The sequence below is a fragment of the Neofelis nebulosa genome, chromosome 8 (genome assembly GCF_028018385.1).
Source record: "Neofelis nebulosa isolate mNeoNeb1 chromosome 8, mNeoNeb1.pri, whole genome shotgun sequence".
Classification (NCBI taxonomy): Eukaryota; Metazoa; Chordata; class Mammalia; order Carnivora; family Felidae; genus Neofelis; species Neofelis nebulosa.
The window spans coordinates 17,115,844-17,133,427 of NC_080789.1; the positions used below are offsets into that span (position 1 = coordinate 17,115,844).

Below are 17,584 nucleotides of genomic sequence, written 5' to 3' on the forward strand. Positions count from 1 at the left end.
GCTATCCACAATTGTTCAACACATAAGAAAAATTAAGTCGGGTGGTATTTATGAAGAACCATCGCCTCTAGTCATTATGCAAACACTGGGAGCCAGCAGGGAACGTTCCTGGGTGATACTTGAGTAACGTATCACTGATCTCCTCTAACAAGGCTAACAGCACTCCACTGCAGCTTATGTCAACATTGTCAATTCTAGGATGCACTTCCTCTTCCAGGATTTGTTATTTCTTGGAACGCTGCTCAAAAGATGCATATACAGTATACTATACGTATAAACTTACTAACATTTATTTTCCTTCCAAGGATGATGCAGCAGCGGACAGAGAGACAGACAGACATGGCACCGGCTCCGAGCAAGATGGACTGAAGAGTGGCAGTCACTCTTCTGGCCCATGCTCCTCTCCCGATTCCCAGAAATGTCAACAGTAGCCTTCTACCACGTGCTCCCTTGTGGCCCGTGCCTCTCCTAACAGCATGCTCATCTCTCTCTCTCTTTTTATTTTAATGTTTATTTATTTTTGAGAGAGAGAGAGAGAGAGAGAGAGAGAAAGAGAGCAAGCAGGGGAGGGGCAAAGAGAGAGAGAGAGACACACAGAATCCGAAGCAGGCTCCAGGCTCCGAGCTGTCAGCACGGAGTCCAACACAGGGCTCAAACTCACCGACCACAAGATCATGAGCTGAGCCAAAGTCAGACACCTATCCGACCGAGCCACCCAGGCGCCCCAACCCTCGCAATAGTTTAATAGGGACAGAAACTTTTACATGAGACATTTAAAATTGTTCTCATGTTTGCATAAAAATTCCTCTTACATAGTTTTTCAAGGATTATCTGTTGAAAAGGAGGATACTTGGCTTCAGAATTTAAATGAGAGGCATAATAACGACAGTAAAATAAGTGGGAGACACAGTGTTTAACATTGAGCAGTCTGTATTTAATGAATGATTAGTTGAACTAATGAAAATGAATTAACACTTTGCAAATGTGTTGTATTCCCAGAGTTTGTTTTGTAACTCAGTTGGTTTGAATTTGGGATGCATTCTCCCATAGAAACAATGTTATGATACTTAGGGGTCAAGAAATCCCACTAAGGCTGTTTACCCATAATGTAGCAATAAAATGTAAGAAAGTAATGACATTGTGTAAGAATACTTAAACATTTTTGAATACAGGTGTTTGAGGAAAAGTGACTTTAATTAGGAGAGAGAGGAGATGGCACATGAAAAATGGCGTAGTGATTCCCAAAGGGATTTCTGAGCCCTTTCAAGGATCATGGAGGGCATTGTGACTTTTTTAACATCTATTTTCATATTAAAATATATGCATTTCTGGGGCGCCTGGGTGGCTCAGTCAGTTAAGCTTCCAACTTCGGCTCAGGTCATGATCTCACAGCTTGTGGGTTCAAACCCCTCATTAGGCTCTGTGCTGACAGCTTAGAGCCTGGAGCCGCCTTCAGATTCTGTGTCTCCCTCTCTGTCTGCCCCTCCCCCACTCACGCTATGTCTCTGTCTCTCAAAAATAAACAAACACTAAAAAATTAAAATGTATGCATTTCTTTCTCTTGGTACAATCTTATACTATTCTTATCAGCAGGATCATTATTGTTTGCCGGTAGGCAATTGATAACTGTTTTGTTTTCAATTGGCTGGAAGGGTAGAAACAACGCAAGATGGAAGGCTGGGGGAAATTTCTCTTAAGTAATTGGGGGGGCGCCTGGGTGGCTCAGTCGGTTAAGCGGGGGACTTCAGCTCAGGTCATGACCTCGCGGTCTGTGAGTTCGAGCCCCGCGTTGGGTTCTGTGCTGACAGCTCAGAGCCTGGAGCCTGTTTCAGATTCTGTGTCTCCCTCTCTCTGACCCTCCCCCATTCATGCTCTCTGTCTCAAAAATAAATAAACATTTAAAAAAAATTGGAAAAGAGTTGTAAGAGATGAACATGTCATAAACAGCAAACAAGTATTTATCACATGTATCAGTATTCAGATTAAAAAAAAAAAGATGTACTATGCTCTTGAGAGGTTTTCTATTTACACAGGGAGTGAGCTCTACACGGAAAGAAAAAGCACCACCTGGTAAGACGCCTTGGGTGTCAATGAAGGAGAGGGCTGTTCAGAGTAGGGAGTGATCTTTGGGGCCAGGGAGGAGGAAAGAAGAGCTTGAATCTGGCCTTTGGGAGAGGATTTCAGTCAGGAGAGGGCTGGGAGAGCGCAGGAGGTGAAATTAACTGAATGGTACTTAACAGAATATATAAGGAAAGGAAGGGACATGGTTTGAACATGATACCTAAGGAGAAAGAATACGGTGGGGAAATGGATGCTGGATGATTTCCCCCATGGAAGCTGTACAACGGCTCAGGAAAAGTTGGTGCTGGCCAGAGCCAACTAGGAATAATGGCCTTAAAATCTCCAAGGGACCAGGCAGCACGCCACCAGAATTTCACAGGTGTTTGCAACTCAGGTTGTGCCTTAATATACCTAGGTGTTTCTATAGCATTTGTATAATTTTATCATATCCTGCCTGTTGTTTCTGGTAATGCGTTCTATTAGACAAACCCCACTGATTCTTAAAGAAAGAACTTCTGAAACCCTTGCCTTTGGGATAAGAAGACATCAAGTTCCGTTTGCCAGTACTCCCCACTGCTTCGGTCTCTTCTTCCAATACCTTTCGTTGTTGGACCCTGACCAAATCACTCATTCTCTGGGGACAGCTTTCTTACCTCCAGATGAGAATCGAACTATATTACCTATTCCTTCCAAGTCTAAAAACTAGATTATGAAATTTTCCAAAATGACAAATGGCTACTTCTGAAAAACACAGATGATTCCGTTATCCATTTTCTTCTCTAGACTTAGGTGACTCTATGCTCAGAGCTGCTACGGGGCCAATGGGATTTATCTAGAAAAAAGTGGCGTGGCAAGCGTAGGTTTTTTCCCTCCAGTAAAAAAGCGGCGAGAGTCGCCGCGGCAAAAATCTGTTCGCTCCTATCTCCTTCGATTCAAAAGTCTTCTGGGCAACCACTGTTGCATCCACACGACTCCTGAAACAGAATGCTACGGGCACCAGTGACAGTCACAACAAAGTTTATTACAATGAGAGACAAGGCCAACCGATCGGGACCAACACTCTTGATGAGAGTGCGGCCCCGAACAGCCGGGGGACAGAGTTTTTATAACCAATCACATCATTTTATCATCACCTGGGAACAGAACAAAGAAACAGGTTCCAGATGAGTTAACAGTTGCCTAATGAGGTGTTTACTTTAGACTTTCTGCCTCTAAGTTGCAACCAGTGGATCTCCTTGACCCTGCCTCTGATGCTCTTTTCTTTGAACTTTTGTTTCCTTAATTGGTGAAGCCTAATTTACAAGGGTATGAGGCGTAGTTTACCAGAGCAAAGCAAGGCTGTTATCTCTTAACCTTCAGTGTCAACACAAAGCTGTTATTTTTCAAGCTAAGCATTAGTCCTACACTACAATTTAACCCTTACACCACAAGTAGATAAAACCCTATCGTTCCGCTCTCGAGGTGTGGTTTGGGGCGCTAACGACACGGACCAGCGTTAAGCATCCGGCTCCCTAACCGCAGACCTTAACACCCGCAGCCAGCACTGAGCAGCCAGACCCGCGCGAGGCTCTGCGGCTTCCCGTGAGGCGCGGTGCGGCGGAAGCGGGGCAGCCACACTTCCGGTGGCTCACCGATGCGCTCGCCACACTTCCTGTTGATTCAGCCCCCGCCAAGGGTTGGGCTGGGAGGAGGGCCGGCGGGTGGGCGGGAGGCTGCGGGGGTGGCGGCCTGTGGCCAGGCGTGGGCGCGCGCGGGGCCGCGGCGGGCACGGAGCGTCAGCCTCGTCGCTTCAGTCCCGAGCACCCTCGGCGGCCGCGCCTCCCGCCCTGCGTCCTCCGGTCCGGCTCCGCGCCACCATGCCCGCGGTGGACAAGCTCCTGCTGGAGGAGGCGTTGCAGGACAGCCCCCAGGTACCTCCCGCCGCTCCGGTCACCTCGCCCCGGGGCCGGGGAGGCCCCTCAAGCCCCGGGATGAAGGCCTGGGGCACGCGGGGGTGGGCCGGCCGGCCGGGAGGGGGCACCCCTCAGGCGGGGCTGGAGAACCCGGGAGGGCACCCCACGGCCGGAGTCTTTGTGGCGCGACCCCTTCCCAAAGTCAGCTGAGACTGACGCTGCCGGGCCTAAACTCCGGCTCCCCCGCTTCGCTGAGCGCCTCGGGCAGATAATTTAACCTTTTTGTGCTGCAGTTTTGTCATCTGTAACCCAGGGGTAATAATTGTATCCGCCTGGTAGAGTTGTCAGAATTAAGTAAGGGAAAGCCTGTCAGGTTGTTAGCGGGCAACGTCTGGTAGAAAAGAAGTAGTCAATCTTAGTTATTATTATCCCCGCTACTACCACTGATGGGATAGGTCCTGGTGGATTTAGGGCCAAGATGGGAGGCAGAGAGCCCAGATCTCTTTCTCAGCGGTACCCTTCGGCACAGTTTTCCCATTTGTCAAGAGAAAATGACAGCACCTGCCCTATTTGTGGCACGGGGGAACTTCATTAGCACGCTCGAGATGGAAGTTAAGTCCTTTGAGTTCTGCAGATGAAAAGGGCTGCGTAAATATGGCAGAGGAGTGCAGAATGACATTAGTTTATAATCCAATGGGCTTCTCTTCAGGGAACTTTTGTTCCCCATTAGCATTTCCCCAGCTTCATATCCACTCTCCTGGTTCTGAGTTGTTTAAAGAAGTCTCTTTATGCCCAGGTGTCTCAACTCTTGAAAAATTCTTATGATATTAACCTGTTTTCCTTCTCTTTTCGGTTCCTTTCCTTTTTCTTAGCGGATTGAACTCCTGGTTCAATGACCTTTTGATGGACTTAGCTACACCCACTCTCCATCTTGCCAGTTCAGAATAAGTAATAAGTAGTAAAAGGGCTGCGTGCTTAGTTTTCTTCTGCCCTGTCCCCACCCCCCCCCCCTTTTTTTTTTTTTTTTTGATCTTTAGGTAGGCAAGTGAGAAACTTGATCAAGCTGTGACTTTTTTTTTTTTTAATTGGCATCCGCTGGTCTGATTGACTTTTCAAAGGGCTCTTTGAAGGCTTCAGACTGGTGGCATTTTAATGGGACCAAAGCTCTTTGGAGAAGTCATTTTGTGCATCCTCACACATAGTGTGAGATGTGAAGATAATAAGGTAGAATTTAGGATTTCCATTTGCTTTGTAGTTGGAGAAACAGTGCAAAGATCTCTTGCTTTCCTAACTGATCATGGTGATGGGCTGAGCCAGGTCAGAGAGGTTGTACTGACTCTCCATGTTGCTGGTAAGTCACATGCTGCATTTTTGCCTCTCGCATAAGTGAACAGGCACAATTTCTGAGTCGTTTACAGGGTTTGCTCAGCAGTGAGGCAAGCAAGTCAGGAAACCTGGGTCCTGATTCTTGCTCTCCCACTGACTCGTCGTGTGACTGGGGCATGTCAGCCATCTCCACCCTGTGACTGAGTCCGTTTTCTCGTCTGCAGAATGAGGGACCTGGAGCAGATGACCTCTAAGGGGCTTTCGAAGCTTAAAATTCTATCATAGTGCATGGTTTATAACTTTGAGCTTGTTATGTGAAAGAGGAGGTTGTGTGGCATTGCCCTTCCTATGTGATGTTCCTCTTCACGTGGGGAAGTTGCTACTGCCTTTGGGAGTTGGGTGTAACCCTGCTGGGGTTCTTCACGAGGTTGTTCAGTGGAAGCTAACTTTCAAGAAGGCCTTTGATACTCATCAGAATATATTTATTTAGCAGTCTTATAGGGGGCATGTGCCTAAAGCGGCCTTTCTTCCAAGGAGACTCATAGATTTGGAACTGGAGAGAAGCTAATCAGAGTCCTTCATTTTATGTGTGCAGAGTAAAAACAGTAACAAATCCCTATATCACGCATGCATTTTGTGTGCCAGGCACCATTCTAAATCCTTCACCTGTATTAATTCACTTCATGTTCCCGACAGTCTTTTGAAGTAGTAGGCTTCCTATTAAAAGTACCAAGGAGCAGAGAAGTTAAATAACTTGCCCCAGATTATACACACTGCAGCGGCCGAGCCAGGATTGGAACCAGGGAGTCTGAGTATATTGTTCAAGTTGACCCAGCTACCTGGCACCTGGATTTTCTGTCATCGGTGACCTAAAATGTTTTTCCGCTGAAAGGAAAAGGTCCTGAGAAACCATCTATCGTTTGTTTGTTCTAGTTTTCTGAAGAGTAGTTATGAGGGTTGCCACAGCAGCCTGCGCAGGATTGATTAGTGAACACAAAAGCTTTTGTATTTGAACTCAGTGACCCAAGAAGAGCTGAATAGCAGTTGACCTCCCTTAGACACATCTATTCATTTCCTCCTTTTTAGTTCTGCGGGGTGTATTGTAAGACCCCGTCTGTGCACACACACGTTATTTCTGGTTACATCTGATATGTGAGATGCACAGTGTTTTAGGGACTAACATACTTGTCTCCATGGCCGATTACGAGCCTCTGCTCCTTGCCAGGCTCTGCTAGATGCCGGGAATATAGTGACATGGTGAGAATGCCTGCCCGCCACTGGTGCACAGTCTGTTCCGGGAGACAGATAAGGACTGATGCGGGCAGCTGCAGCCCCCAGGGGCTTACTGTCTTTTGCGTGATAGCGCGCTTTTGAGATAAGGTGCAGACAAAGGCACTATTGCTGGCTGTTTTCTTGATTTTTGTTTGTTTGTTTCCTTTGCCCTTGGCATAACTGAAGCCCAGAGAAAAAGACTTAGTTCTGAGCTTATGCACTGAGTGGCCCAACTGGGAACGGCCGTCCTTGACCAAGCCAGGCTTTTCTTTCCTCAAGCAAGATGCCTCAAAACAGCCTGTGGTTATGTCTTCTTTGTGAAGAACAATGCATGTATTTTACAATCAGAGTTATTAAGGCTGTGCCGTTATATAATCAGATACTATTCTGGAGAGTCAAACATGTCTGGGACTCTTTTATTAGGGAACAGCCAGTTTCTTTAAGATGGAGGGGTGATGTGGAGCTGAGGCTGTATCCTTGGGGTGTCTGGTTTGGTTTTTCTGGCTGGACATACTCTTAAGAGTGCATAGTAGAGAAAGGATGGGATTTAAATCCTGATTCTGCCTCTGTTACGTTATGCAGGTTACTCAACCTCTCTGAGCTTGTGTTTTGACATGTGTAAAATTAGAATAAAAGTAATTACTTAATGGGATTCTTATGAAGAATAAATAACGTGCTAAAGTTATTTATGCCTGCTTGTCATAGTCACGCCGTAAATGATTGCTTTTATCTTTATAAGTGACATGCACCATCGTCTTTCAGACTTTTAAGTAGAGTCTTTGATGTCTGATGTACCTGTGCCTGGTGCTTGGTCTCATTCCTTATGACTAAGAGCAGTCCTGTTGTTCCAAATATAAATTTAAGCAGATATGGAGCTGATAATGTGGATATCAAAACAGTGCCTAAGATAGCTGGGTGTATTTTTCAGCTGTGACCATGACCTAGTTAAATTAGAAAGACTGGATTTTTCTTGCCAGTGCTAATGGGGGTCATGGTAAACATGTCCAGAGTGTAAGGAAACAAAAAACTCTTCTGATACAAGTGTTTAGCAGTTATTATAGGTGAGAGCGTGGCAGTAGGATGACCAAAGGGAAGCCAGCTCCAGGCAGGAAGGACTTGGGCTGTGGACCACAGAGCATGCCCACTGGTAAAGCTCAGCCTGCTGGGTGACAGGTACAGCCTCCTGCGTTGGAGGAAGCATGGCCATCGGTCCAGACAAACCTGGATTTACATCCCAGCCCTGCTGCTTCCCCACCACGGGAGGTTGAGCAAGTTTCTTAACCTTGATGAGCCTTAGTTTTATCGTCTGTGAAAGGGGTTACGTATCCATGGTATCTGTCTCCTAAAGTTGTTGGAAGCATTCAGTGAAATAACAAATATTTAATGCCCACCACAGTGTCTCACACCTAGGAGGTACAGAGTAAAGGAGTTTTCGTTTTTTTTCCTGTTCTCTTTGTGGAGAACATAAACACAAGCCTTCTCTTTTCATCTTACCTATCATTTTCCACTCAATTTTATTCCTAAGAGTTTTGAAAACAAGGAGTAGGACTTGACTAAATGGACATTTATAGTATTTTAAAAAATTAAATATCCTCAATCCAGTTGTATCATTCTTCTCAATATCCTAGACATGGTAGGTACAGCGAAGAAAGATACCAGGATCAAAATAGACATGGGTGAGTTCCTACAGCATCGACACCATGACTACAAAAAGATGAAAAGGTCCTTCACTCTTAGATAACATTTATAGATAACCATTGCTGTGGTGTTAAAGTGAAATCATACACAGACCCGTGCTCCTTTCCTTTCCGAGTCTCCCAGAGGCTTTGTCTGTAGCTGCTCTCTGTATCTTCAGCAAACTCTGCTCTCAGTTAACAAAATGAAATCCTACGTGTAAAGCCTCTATTATCTTTAGTAAGTAATCAGCGCTCATTATCGTCATAATCAGTGTCATCTATCACTATAGGTCACACAGTAGTAGGCACTTTATGTATATTCATGATCTCAGTAACCCTGCAAATTAGTGTCAGAGCTTGAATTTGGACTCAGCACTGACATGGTCCCCCAAGGTGCTCCCAAGTTCTTTGAGAGGTGCAGCAGGCTATAAGCTCCTGGAGAACATAGAGTCGATTCTAATCACCTTTGAATCCCAGTTCCCAACACAATGTTTTGTCAGATATTAGATGAAGGCAGAGACGCATGCATCAATGAATGAATGCAGTCTTTTTTTATTTTCCAAAATAAAAATTATATTTATTTAATTTTAAGTTTTATTTATTTATTTTGAGAGCGAGAGCATGAGCAGGGGAGGGGGAGAGAGAGAGAGAGAGAGAGAGAGAAAGAGAGAATCTCAAGCAGGATCTGTGCTGTCAGCGTGGAGCCTGATGTGGGGCTTGAACTCACCAACCTTGAGATCATGACCTGAGCTGAAACCAAGAGTTGGATGCTTAACTGACTGAGCCACCCAGGCGCCCCTGAAAAAAAGTATATTTTAAGAAGACAGAATGAAGAGTTCTAACCCAGTGTTTTTCACCTACTGGGTGACATCCATGAGTCAATTATGAGATCCAGTGAGTCACAATCATGATTTTTGTTTACAAATGGAATAGAATAGAAATCAGCGTGTATGCATACTAATGACGAACATTGGTAAAATGCGTTGCGCACCATCGTTTTTCATTTTAAAAAGTTTGATGGACTCTGCTTTAGCATGCGAATTACACACTGTAGGAACTCTGATATTTTGCTGTCATTGAGAGCTTTTTAAAAACCTATCTGACATCTTCCTTATGCATTGCCTCTGGTCCCTCTGTTAAAAAGGACTGATGGTAAAGAGAGTATACTGGTCTCAGAGCAGGTATTTTTAGCCTTAAAGGCCTCAGGCAAAGCCAGGACAAGTGTGTGTTACTGTGAAGTGTACCAGAGTTTGTGGAACAAGATCAAGGGCAGACTGAACCACCCAAACGCCCAGATAATTGAGGGTGCTTGGAGGCCGGTTATTGCTCTCTTACCTGAGCTGAGAAAAAGAAGGAATTGAAATTCATTTTGCAGGGAAATAATGAGCCTTAAGAGGGTATTCTTTGTAACGTGCTTTGATACCATCTTATTAAAAGCATTTCTGTAACTCACTGTTCGTTCTGTGCCTCATGGGTTATTCTCAGAGATTCCATTATCCCTGGCATAATAGTTTAAATTCCCACTGCGCTGGACACAGTAAGTAAAGTCCCCTGAGTAGATATAGTCACTTATGTGACACCTTGATACTTCTTTAGATGCCATCAATATGTAAATACTTCTTCAGAGTTCGCCATGTGTCGGGCTCTGTGCATAAGAACGATAGGAAGTACCTTTCATCTGGTGACATTGTTCAGCTGCTCCAGGGCACTGAGTGGTTTAGTCTTCATAAAGGGAACTGAGTTCACGTTCTTGTTAAGTTGCTGTCTCGGTGTTGTGCCCAGATCTGCTGGTGGACCCAGGGTAGATCTGGAAATGTCCTGGCTATGAGTTTTAAATTGGTTGAATAAAAGACGACAAAAGACATGAAAATTGACCATAGTGTCTGAAGAGGAAAGAATGACACACTCCTGCAAGATGTCCAAGACTGCAGAAAACCAGACAGATGGCTGGCTGTTGGGGTGGTATGCTGCTGGGCGTCCACACCCCAGGTAAACACGCAGGCCTGACGTCGTGTTCAGTTTATGGGCTGGAAAGGAGAGGCTGCCTTTTTACCTCTTTTTTTTTTTTTTTTTTTTTTAATTTTTTTATTTAATTGCATAGACTCTCCTGATGCTTGGGTAGGGGCTAAGCTGAAACAGTCGTAGCGCTGGAGTCTTGACTCTTTAAAAATTGGCTTTCCTTCTCTGGCCTCGACACTCGAATTCTATTGTTTGTCCCTGAGTTGCAGTCTGAAGGATTAGAAAAGCAGTTCTAATGCCTTTTTTTTTTTTTAAACATTTATTTATTTTTGAGAGAGCATGAGAGGGGGAAGAGCAGAGAGAGAGAGGGGACACAGAACCTGAAGCAGGCTCCAGGCTCTGAGCTGTCAGCCCAGGGGCTTGAGTCTGTGAACCTCGAGATCATGACCTGAGCTGAAGTCAGAGGCTCAACCAACTGAGCCCACCCAAGCGCCCCTAGAAAAGCGGTTCTAAATTAAAGCTCCAGAAATCAACTCTTCCTACTATTGTCAGTAAAAGAATGAAGCCAGAGAATAGGCCCCTTCTCTGTCCACATTTCAGAGGTGTGTGTTTTCTACCTCCTTTGTAACTTTTCTACTTAGAAATCAAGTCGACTTCATTTCTTCTTTTCTTGTAGACTCGCTCTTTACTGAGTGTTTTTGAAGAAGATGCTGGCACCCTCACGGATTATACCAACCAGCTGCTCCAGGCAATGCAGCGCGTCTACGGAGCCCAGGTATCCACAGCTGCGCCCTCACCTGGGGGGGGGAGTAGGAGCCCTCTGCCCTCATCTTGAACTTCTCTCAGGAGGTTGAGGAATTTGAGTCAGAAAAACACCATTTAAAATTTGGAAATAAAATCAGAATTGCTTCCGTTCACTTTCAAAAACCGAGGACGATCTGTTTTCATTGCTTAAGAAAGAGGGTAATTTTCCTGTGACTAGTAAAACCAGTAGAGAAGGACCATGTCACTGGTTTTAGTTTTGTTTTTTGTTTGTTTGTTTGTTTGTTTTTTAATTCAGCCCCACAGGGAAACATTTGAATCTCCTCTTCCTACTTGTGAATGCGGGAGGTCAGTATTCTGAGACATGCTCTTTGTCTTTCTCCTAAATGGGAGTCTTAGATGTCAGTGCAGGCGGCTAGAGAGGCTCTTTTCAAGTGCTTCCTCTGAAAAGACTTGAGTCACACTTGTGAAACTGTTGGGCGTCTTCTTTGTTTTGGGGAACAGATCTCTCTGACTTGCAAAACAACGCAAAATAAATTGCTGAGTAGCAAAAGTGAATCTTTTCAAGATCAAGAAGTGTCCATGTATGTTACTTTCTCAGGGAAGACTTGCGAATTGCCTAAAATGTTGAGTGTCACACATCAAAATATGGCAGCTGAAGCTTTTGAGTATTGATTCCTTGCCGACTTAAATCTGTGTGTGTTAATGTTTCTTTTTCTCACTAATGACCTCTAAAGAAATGCCACATTCAGTATATAATATGTATACATTAATAATAGTGTATAGTCAGTTATTATTATTATATAGCTCTTAACATTCATATATGATGATTTGTTATTGTCATTGTTTTATTAGTGCTTGCCATCAAGTTGCTTACATTTGGGGTGGAGGACAGAGAAAACAATTATCTAAGAGTGTTTGCGCCGCTAGGAGAGAGGATGGTGGTAGTCGTTGACACTGACTGAACATTTCAGGACTTTTACATGGATATTTCGTTTAAATTCCCCAGCAACTCTGTGAGATGGGCATTGTTGTCATTGTCCTCATTTTATAGTTTAGGAGACTGAAGGATTCCAATGACCAGGACCATGACCAAGTGCACCCTGTTCATACGTGGCAGAGCAAGTCCACCTGAAGCCAGAGCCCAAACTCTCAGCCACTGAGCATGGGGTGGCCTGAACTAGAAAGTGGCAGTAGAGGTGGAAAGAAGTGGATGAAATTCAGAGGTGTTTAGGAGGCGGGTTGGTGATTGATTGGATGTGAAGGGGTCAGATGTGTAAAGGAGGAGTCAGGAATGATGTCCAGGTCTTTGACTTGAACAACAGGGTGGATGGTTGGGCAGAGGAAGGGGTGTATGTGTGTGTGTGTCAGGAATGACAGGGATGCCGGTCATAATTCTTTCTTGAAAGGCTGATTTGGGATGTCCAAAGTGAAGAAAGAGCTTGTTGAAAGTTCAGATCTAGAGTTCAGGCTGGAGATACAGAGTTGCAAACTAGACTGTATTATACAAGTGCAACTTAATTGGAACTAATTATAAAACCCAAACAAATCATGTGCTTTTGTGTGATTTTACTTATTTGGCTGAGACATTCAGAAACTGGGGACATATTATTTTGATTTTTTTAAACCCTACTTATTTATATTGTATGTTTTTATGTTTTTCTCTACATAGTCAAAATTTAAGAAAATAGGATTTTTTTTTTTTTAAGTTTATTTCTGAGAGAGAGAGAGAGAGTGAGCATGAGTGAGGGAGGAGCAGAGAGAGGGAGACACAGAATCCAAAGCAGGTTCCAGGCTCTGAGCTGTCAGCACAGAGCCCGATGCGGGGCTCAAGCTTGTGAACTGCGAGATCATGACCTGAGCTAAAGTAGGACGCTTAACCGACTGAGCCACCCAGGCACCCCCAAAAATAGGATTTTTTTTTTAACTGGACTTAACGCCTGAACTTGCTGTTCAGTAATTTGAATATCGTCATTAAATGATTTACCTCTTGTAAAGGTTCAGGATCCCGAAGACTTAGGGACTGTGTCTCTGTCACTTCAAGAGTCTCTGTTCTGCCTTTCCACGTCTGTCAGAGTCATTTACTTGGAGATGTCCAAATGCTTTCTTTACGTGTTTTTTCTTTTGAGCCAGAAAACTACATTTTGCCAAAATTAAGTGGGTCGTACATTCCAAGAGTCTGTACACTGGCTTTTCATTCACACCACATGATCAGCACACGGGTCCTCTACTGGCCAGAAACCCTTCCTCCTGCCTCGGCATTTCCTGCAGCAGAGGCTCGCGGGAACGGCCGGTCAGTGGTGCCAAACAGCGACAGAGCCTAGCAGCGGCCGTCAGCATCCAGATCGTTTGGGTCAGCGTCAGTTGGTTTCCAGGTCTATTTGAACTCTTAGGTGTTTTGTTTTGTTTCTTTTTAATTAAAAAAAAAGAGCTTTTCTGACCCTTTGATCAGTTTGTGTGTGTGTATACACATGTGGATGATGTGTGTGTGTATAGTAATAACCTGTCTGTTTTCATTTAACCTTTTCCCCGAGTTGTGTTTTGTTTATTTAACATTATTCCTTACATATTTTATACCTAGAAATGGCGGATTAAATTAATAGGGTTTTATAATCTTTTTAACAACACAGGCACTGAGCAAGATTTTTTTTATTATATTTTAAAAAACCAGATTTATGCAGCTGATAAAAGATAAATGTTTACGAGAGATACTTTGAATCAGACCAGTTGGTAAATTTCTGTATTCTGCTAGGAGGAATGCCCTTGGACCTCAGTTTCAGAAAGAGGAAGAGTGAAAAAAACTAGAGGAAAGTTATGGGAACAGTTTTGCTGATTGTAGCTGCTTTGGGGGAAATGTTGAATTTTGACTTAAGAGGTAGAATGAAGCCATGGTCTCTGAGTTGTTCTCAGCAGTTTATGCCAGTCCCTGAAGTCACGTCTGGTCTCTTAACTGTCAGATGTGCCTTTGCACATTGTGAGAACTAAGGACCTCATTGTGAGTCATCTGAGTGAAGGGAGCAGCACTAACACAGCAGAGATGGGTTACTTAAAAACATGTGCTGTCCTGCAAACTGTTGGCTAACTACATTGAAAATCTCCATAATGTCTGAATACATGCTCATGTACACGTACTTGGTCAATCTCAAATTTTGCATTTAATACATTTGGTATACAGAATAACATATACAATCAAATAGATCTGTCATAATTTTGTCTCTTTCTTGGAGAGGTTAAAAATTTTTAAATCTTTGGGGTGCCAGGTGGCTCAGTCGTTGTTTGACTCTTGATTTCAGCTCAGGTCAGGATCCCACGGTTCATGAGATCGAGCCCCGAGTTGGACTCTGCACTGACAATACGGACCCTGCTTGGGATTCTCCCTCCCTCTCTCTTTGCCTCCCCCCACAAAAATACAAAACAAAATAGTAGGCTATTAAGTTTTGGGGGAATTAAAAGATTTTGGGCTGCATGGTGTAGGGTCGGTCCCTCTAACCCCTCCGTTGTTCAAGGGTCCAGAGTATAGAGATATCAAGTTAAGCAACCTAATGTAGCTACTGGGAAACAAAATGAGAGGAGTGGACTTCCAGGAGTGTGAGCTTGTAATAGGGATGGGGATGGATTTGGAAGGCAGGTAGGGTCAGAGCTGCGTATTTTAGTCATAGAAATAAATAGTAGTCTCCATTTGTTGGGCACATAAACATACCACACACTAGGCTAAGCATTTCCTTTGTAGAGTCTCATTTAGCTTTCACAAGAAAGGAGCTACTCTAGCATGTGTTTGCAGATCAGTTTATGTGGCTTGCCTAATGTCACAGTGGCACAACTGGAATTTGCACTCGGGTCTTTGACTCCAAAACCCGCACTCTCACTCTGAACCACTGCACTGGACTCTTTGGACGTACCGGTCTCCGGAAGTGGCGGCAGAGGCTACGGAAGTAGGAGCGTTCAGAGGTTGTTCTTGTCATCGTAGAATAACCCCCACTCTAGAACAGCCGAACCGCTTTGTAGCACGGTGGTCCCCCTTCAGCTGCGGGCTCGCTTTCTGAACAGTTTACCTGCGGTCATCGGCAGTCTGGAAGCAAGCGCTCCTCCTCCCGACACTTCACCACAAGGTCACTGGTAGCCTAGTGCTACCTCGTTCGCCTCAGTTCATCTCCCCTCGTAGGCATCTTATCATCTCACACCACCACAAGGAGGGTGAGTACAGCACGAGGTATTTTGAGAGAGAGAGAGAGAGAGACCACATTCACGTAGCTTTTATTACAGTATACAGTTGACCCTTAAACAATGCAGGGGCTGGGGCGCTGACCCCCACACCGTTGAAAATCCTCATGTAACTTTTGACTCCTCCCAGATTTAACTACTAATAGCCTTCTGTTGACCAGAAGCCTTTCAATAACATAAAGAGTCAACGAACACGTATTTTGTATGTTGTATGTATCGGATATTGTATGCTTACAATAAAATAATCTAGAGAAAAGAAGATGTTAAGAAAATCACGAGGAGAAAATACATTTACAGCTCTGTATGTATTGAAAAAAATTCATGTAAGTTGACCTGCATAGTTCAAACCCATGTTTTTCAAGGGTCAGCTGTATTGTAATTTCTCCGTTTTGCTGTTAGGTATTGTTAATTTCTCACTGTGCCTAATTTATATATTAAAGCTTTATCGTAAGTACGTACGTGTAGGAAAAAGCATGGCATATGTAGAGTTCATTTGTAGCCACTATTTCAGGCATCCACCGGGGGTCTGGAAGTGTGTCCCCCATGGAAAGGGGGGGGCCCCTGTAAGTTAGAAGTGGGAGCCAATTCCTTGTTGGATTGGTCTTTATGCATAATTGTTTTTAGTCAGTGCGTAGCCCTGAAAAAGTCAAGTTGACGTGGATATGACAGGGACTGAGAAAAAATATGTATGTAGCTTAAGGTGTAAGGGAGCAGAGAGCCTGAGTGGTCTCTGAAAACAGCTTTGGAGACCTGGAATCCTGCACTCGATTTGCATGGAGGGCCTACAGCTTTCCCTCATGATGGCTTTGAAGGCTTTCTGATTGGGGTCAAAGATGATTCTGGGTGAGAGTCATTCACTTAGGTACAGGGGTTAAGTGTTTGGCCTTGGACTCAGCAGATCTGAGCTCCAGTGTTGGCCACTTGGCTGTGTGATGTTGGGCAGGTCCCTTATTTGCCTGAATTTCCTTATCAGTTGACAGAGGCCGTAATAATGGCTGCCTCATCAAGTTGTTGTGAGGGTTAATAGAGTTTACCTGTGAAGTTAAGATCAGTTCCTGGCACGAAGGCCTCTGGGTGTTAATCATCTTTTTTATTTCTTTATTTTTTATTTTTTTTATTTTTATTTGTGAGAGAGAGAGAGTGAGAGAGCATGCGGGGGTTTGGGGGGTGGATCTCAAGCAAGTACCATGCTCGTCTCAGTACAGAGCCCAGTGTGGGGCTCCATCCCATGACTGAGAGATCCTGACCTGAGCTGAAATCAAGAGTCAGACACTTAACCGGCTGAGCCACCCAGGCGCCCCTGGGTGTTCATCATCTTTGAAGTCTTATAATAACAGTACTTGAGATGGCACGTTACTCTGGGACTCTTATTTGGGTTAAATAGGAGCCTGGCCCTCTGATCCTGACTTTCTTTTTTTTTTTTTTTTTTTTCAACATTTTTTTTTTTTTTTTTTTTAATTTTTTTTTTTTCAACGTTTTTTATTTATTTTTGGGACAGAGAGAGAGACAGAGCATGAACGGGGGAGGGGCAGAGAGAGAGGGAGACACAGAATCAGAAACAGGCTCCAGGCTCCGAGCCATCAGCCCAGAGCCTGACGCGGGGCTCGAACTCACGGACCGCGAGATCGTGACCTGGCTGAAGTCGGACGCTTAACCGACTGCGCCACCCAGGCGCCCCTGATCCTGACTTTCTTAAAGGAGCAGTTTATACTTTCTTCCCTGTGTCACTTGATGCTTGATACTCACTCTTCAAGCCACCTGGGTCTGGCCTCCCTCTTCACCTTACAATGGGGGCCGCTTAATGCCTTAATCATACCCTCTCCACCCTCAGGCCCTGGGTAGCACCTGATTCTTTAACAACACCCCTCTTAAAGCAGTCTTTCTTTGGTTCCTGTGACAAGGCCCCCTCTGGTCCCCTCCTAGTTCTCTGACCGTCCTTCTAGGTCTTTCTCCTTTCCTGGCACCCTGTTGCTGCCTACCCTTAAGTCTTGGTGTTCTCCAAAATCTCATTGGAACCCTTCTCTGTTTAGTCTCTATTTGGTTCCAGGGCTAAGATCACTTCAGCAAGCCTGGCCATCTCAGAATCTGTTTGTAGTCCTTGTCTCTGGGTCTTTATTGCAAAAACATTTGCCTATTGGTGCCGTGGGAGTGAGTGCTCAGCTCTTTCCTGATCCATCTTCCTGCGTGTAGGGAGGTGTCTGCCCCCCCTTCAGTCCCTCCTCTACCCTACAGCTAAATGAATCACTTCCAAACCTCCCTTCCCTCCCTGTCTTCAGATGTTTCTGTGGCTCCCTGTAACTGCAAGGTGGAGATTAAACTCCTCAGCAAGGTATGTGCAAAGCGCTTCATACTTCATGAACTGAGTATCAGCCTACTCTTCTAGGCTCATGTTTGGTTTTTCCAGATTATGCCAGA

General features: G+C 44.6%; 1 protein-coding gene across 4 annotated transcripts in view; it reads left to right on the top strand.

Annotated features, from left to right (window-relative positions):
- Positions 1-3,746: 3,746 nt before the first annotated feature.
- Positions 3,747-17,584, top strand: part of APPL2 (adaptor protein, phosphotyrosine interacting with PH domain and leucine zipper 2) — a 54,010-nt gene continuing 40,172 nt past the window's right edge. Inside the window, exons 1-2 of one of the 4 annotated variants that reach the window (XM_058741541.1) lie at positions 3,747-3,971; positions 10,863-10,961. In XM_058741541.1, coding sequence (XP_058597524.1) covers positions 3,918-3,971; positions 10,863-10,961 — 153 coding nt within the window. In that variant the 5' untranslated portion in view covers positions 3,747-3,917. Of the gene's footprint in view, positions 3,972-10,862; positions 10,962-13,316; positions 13,342-17,584 lie in introns of those variants that run through there. The other 3 variants (XM_058741539.1, XM_058741540.1, XM_058741542.1) reach the window with 3 other exon arrangements.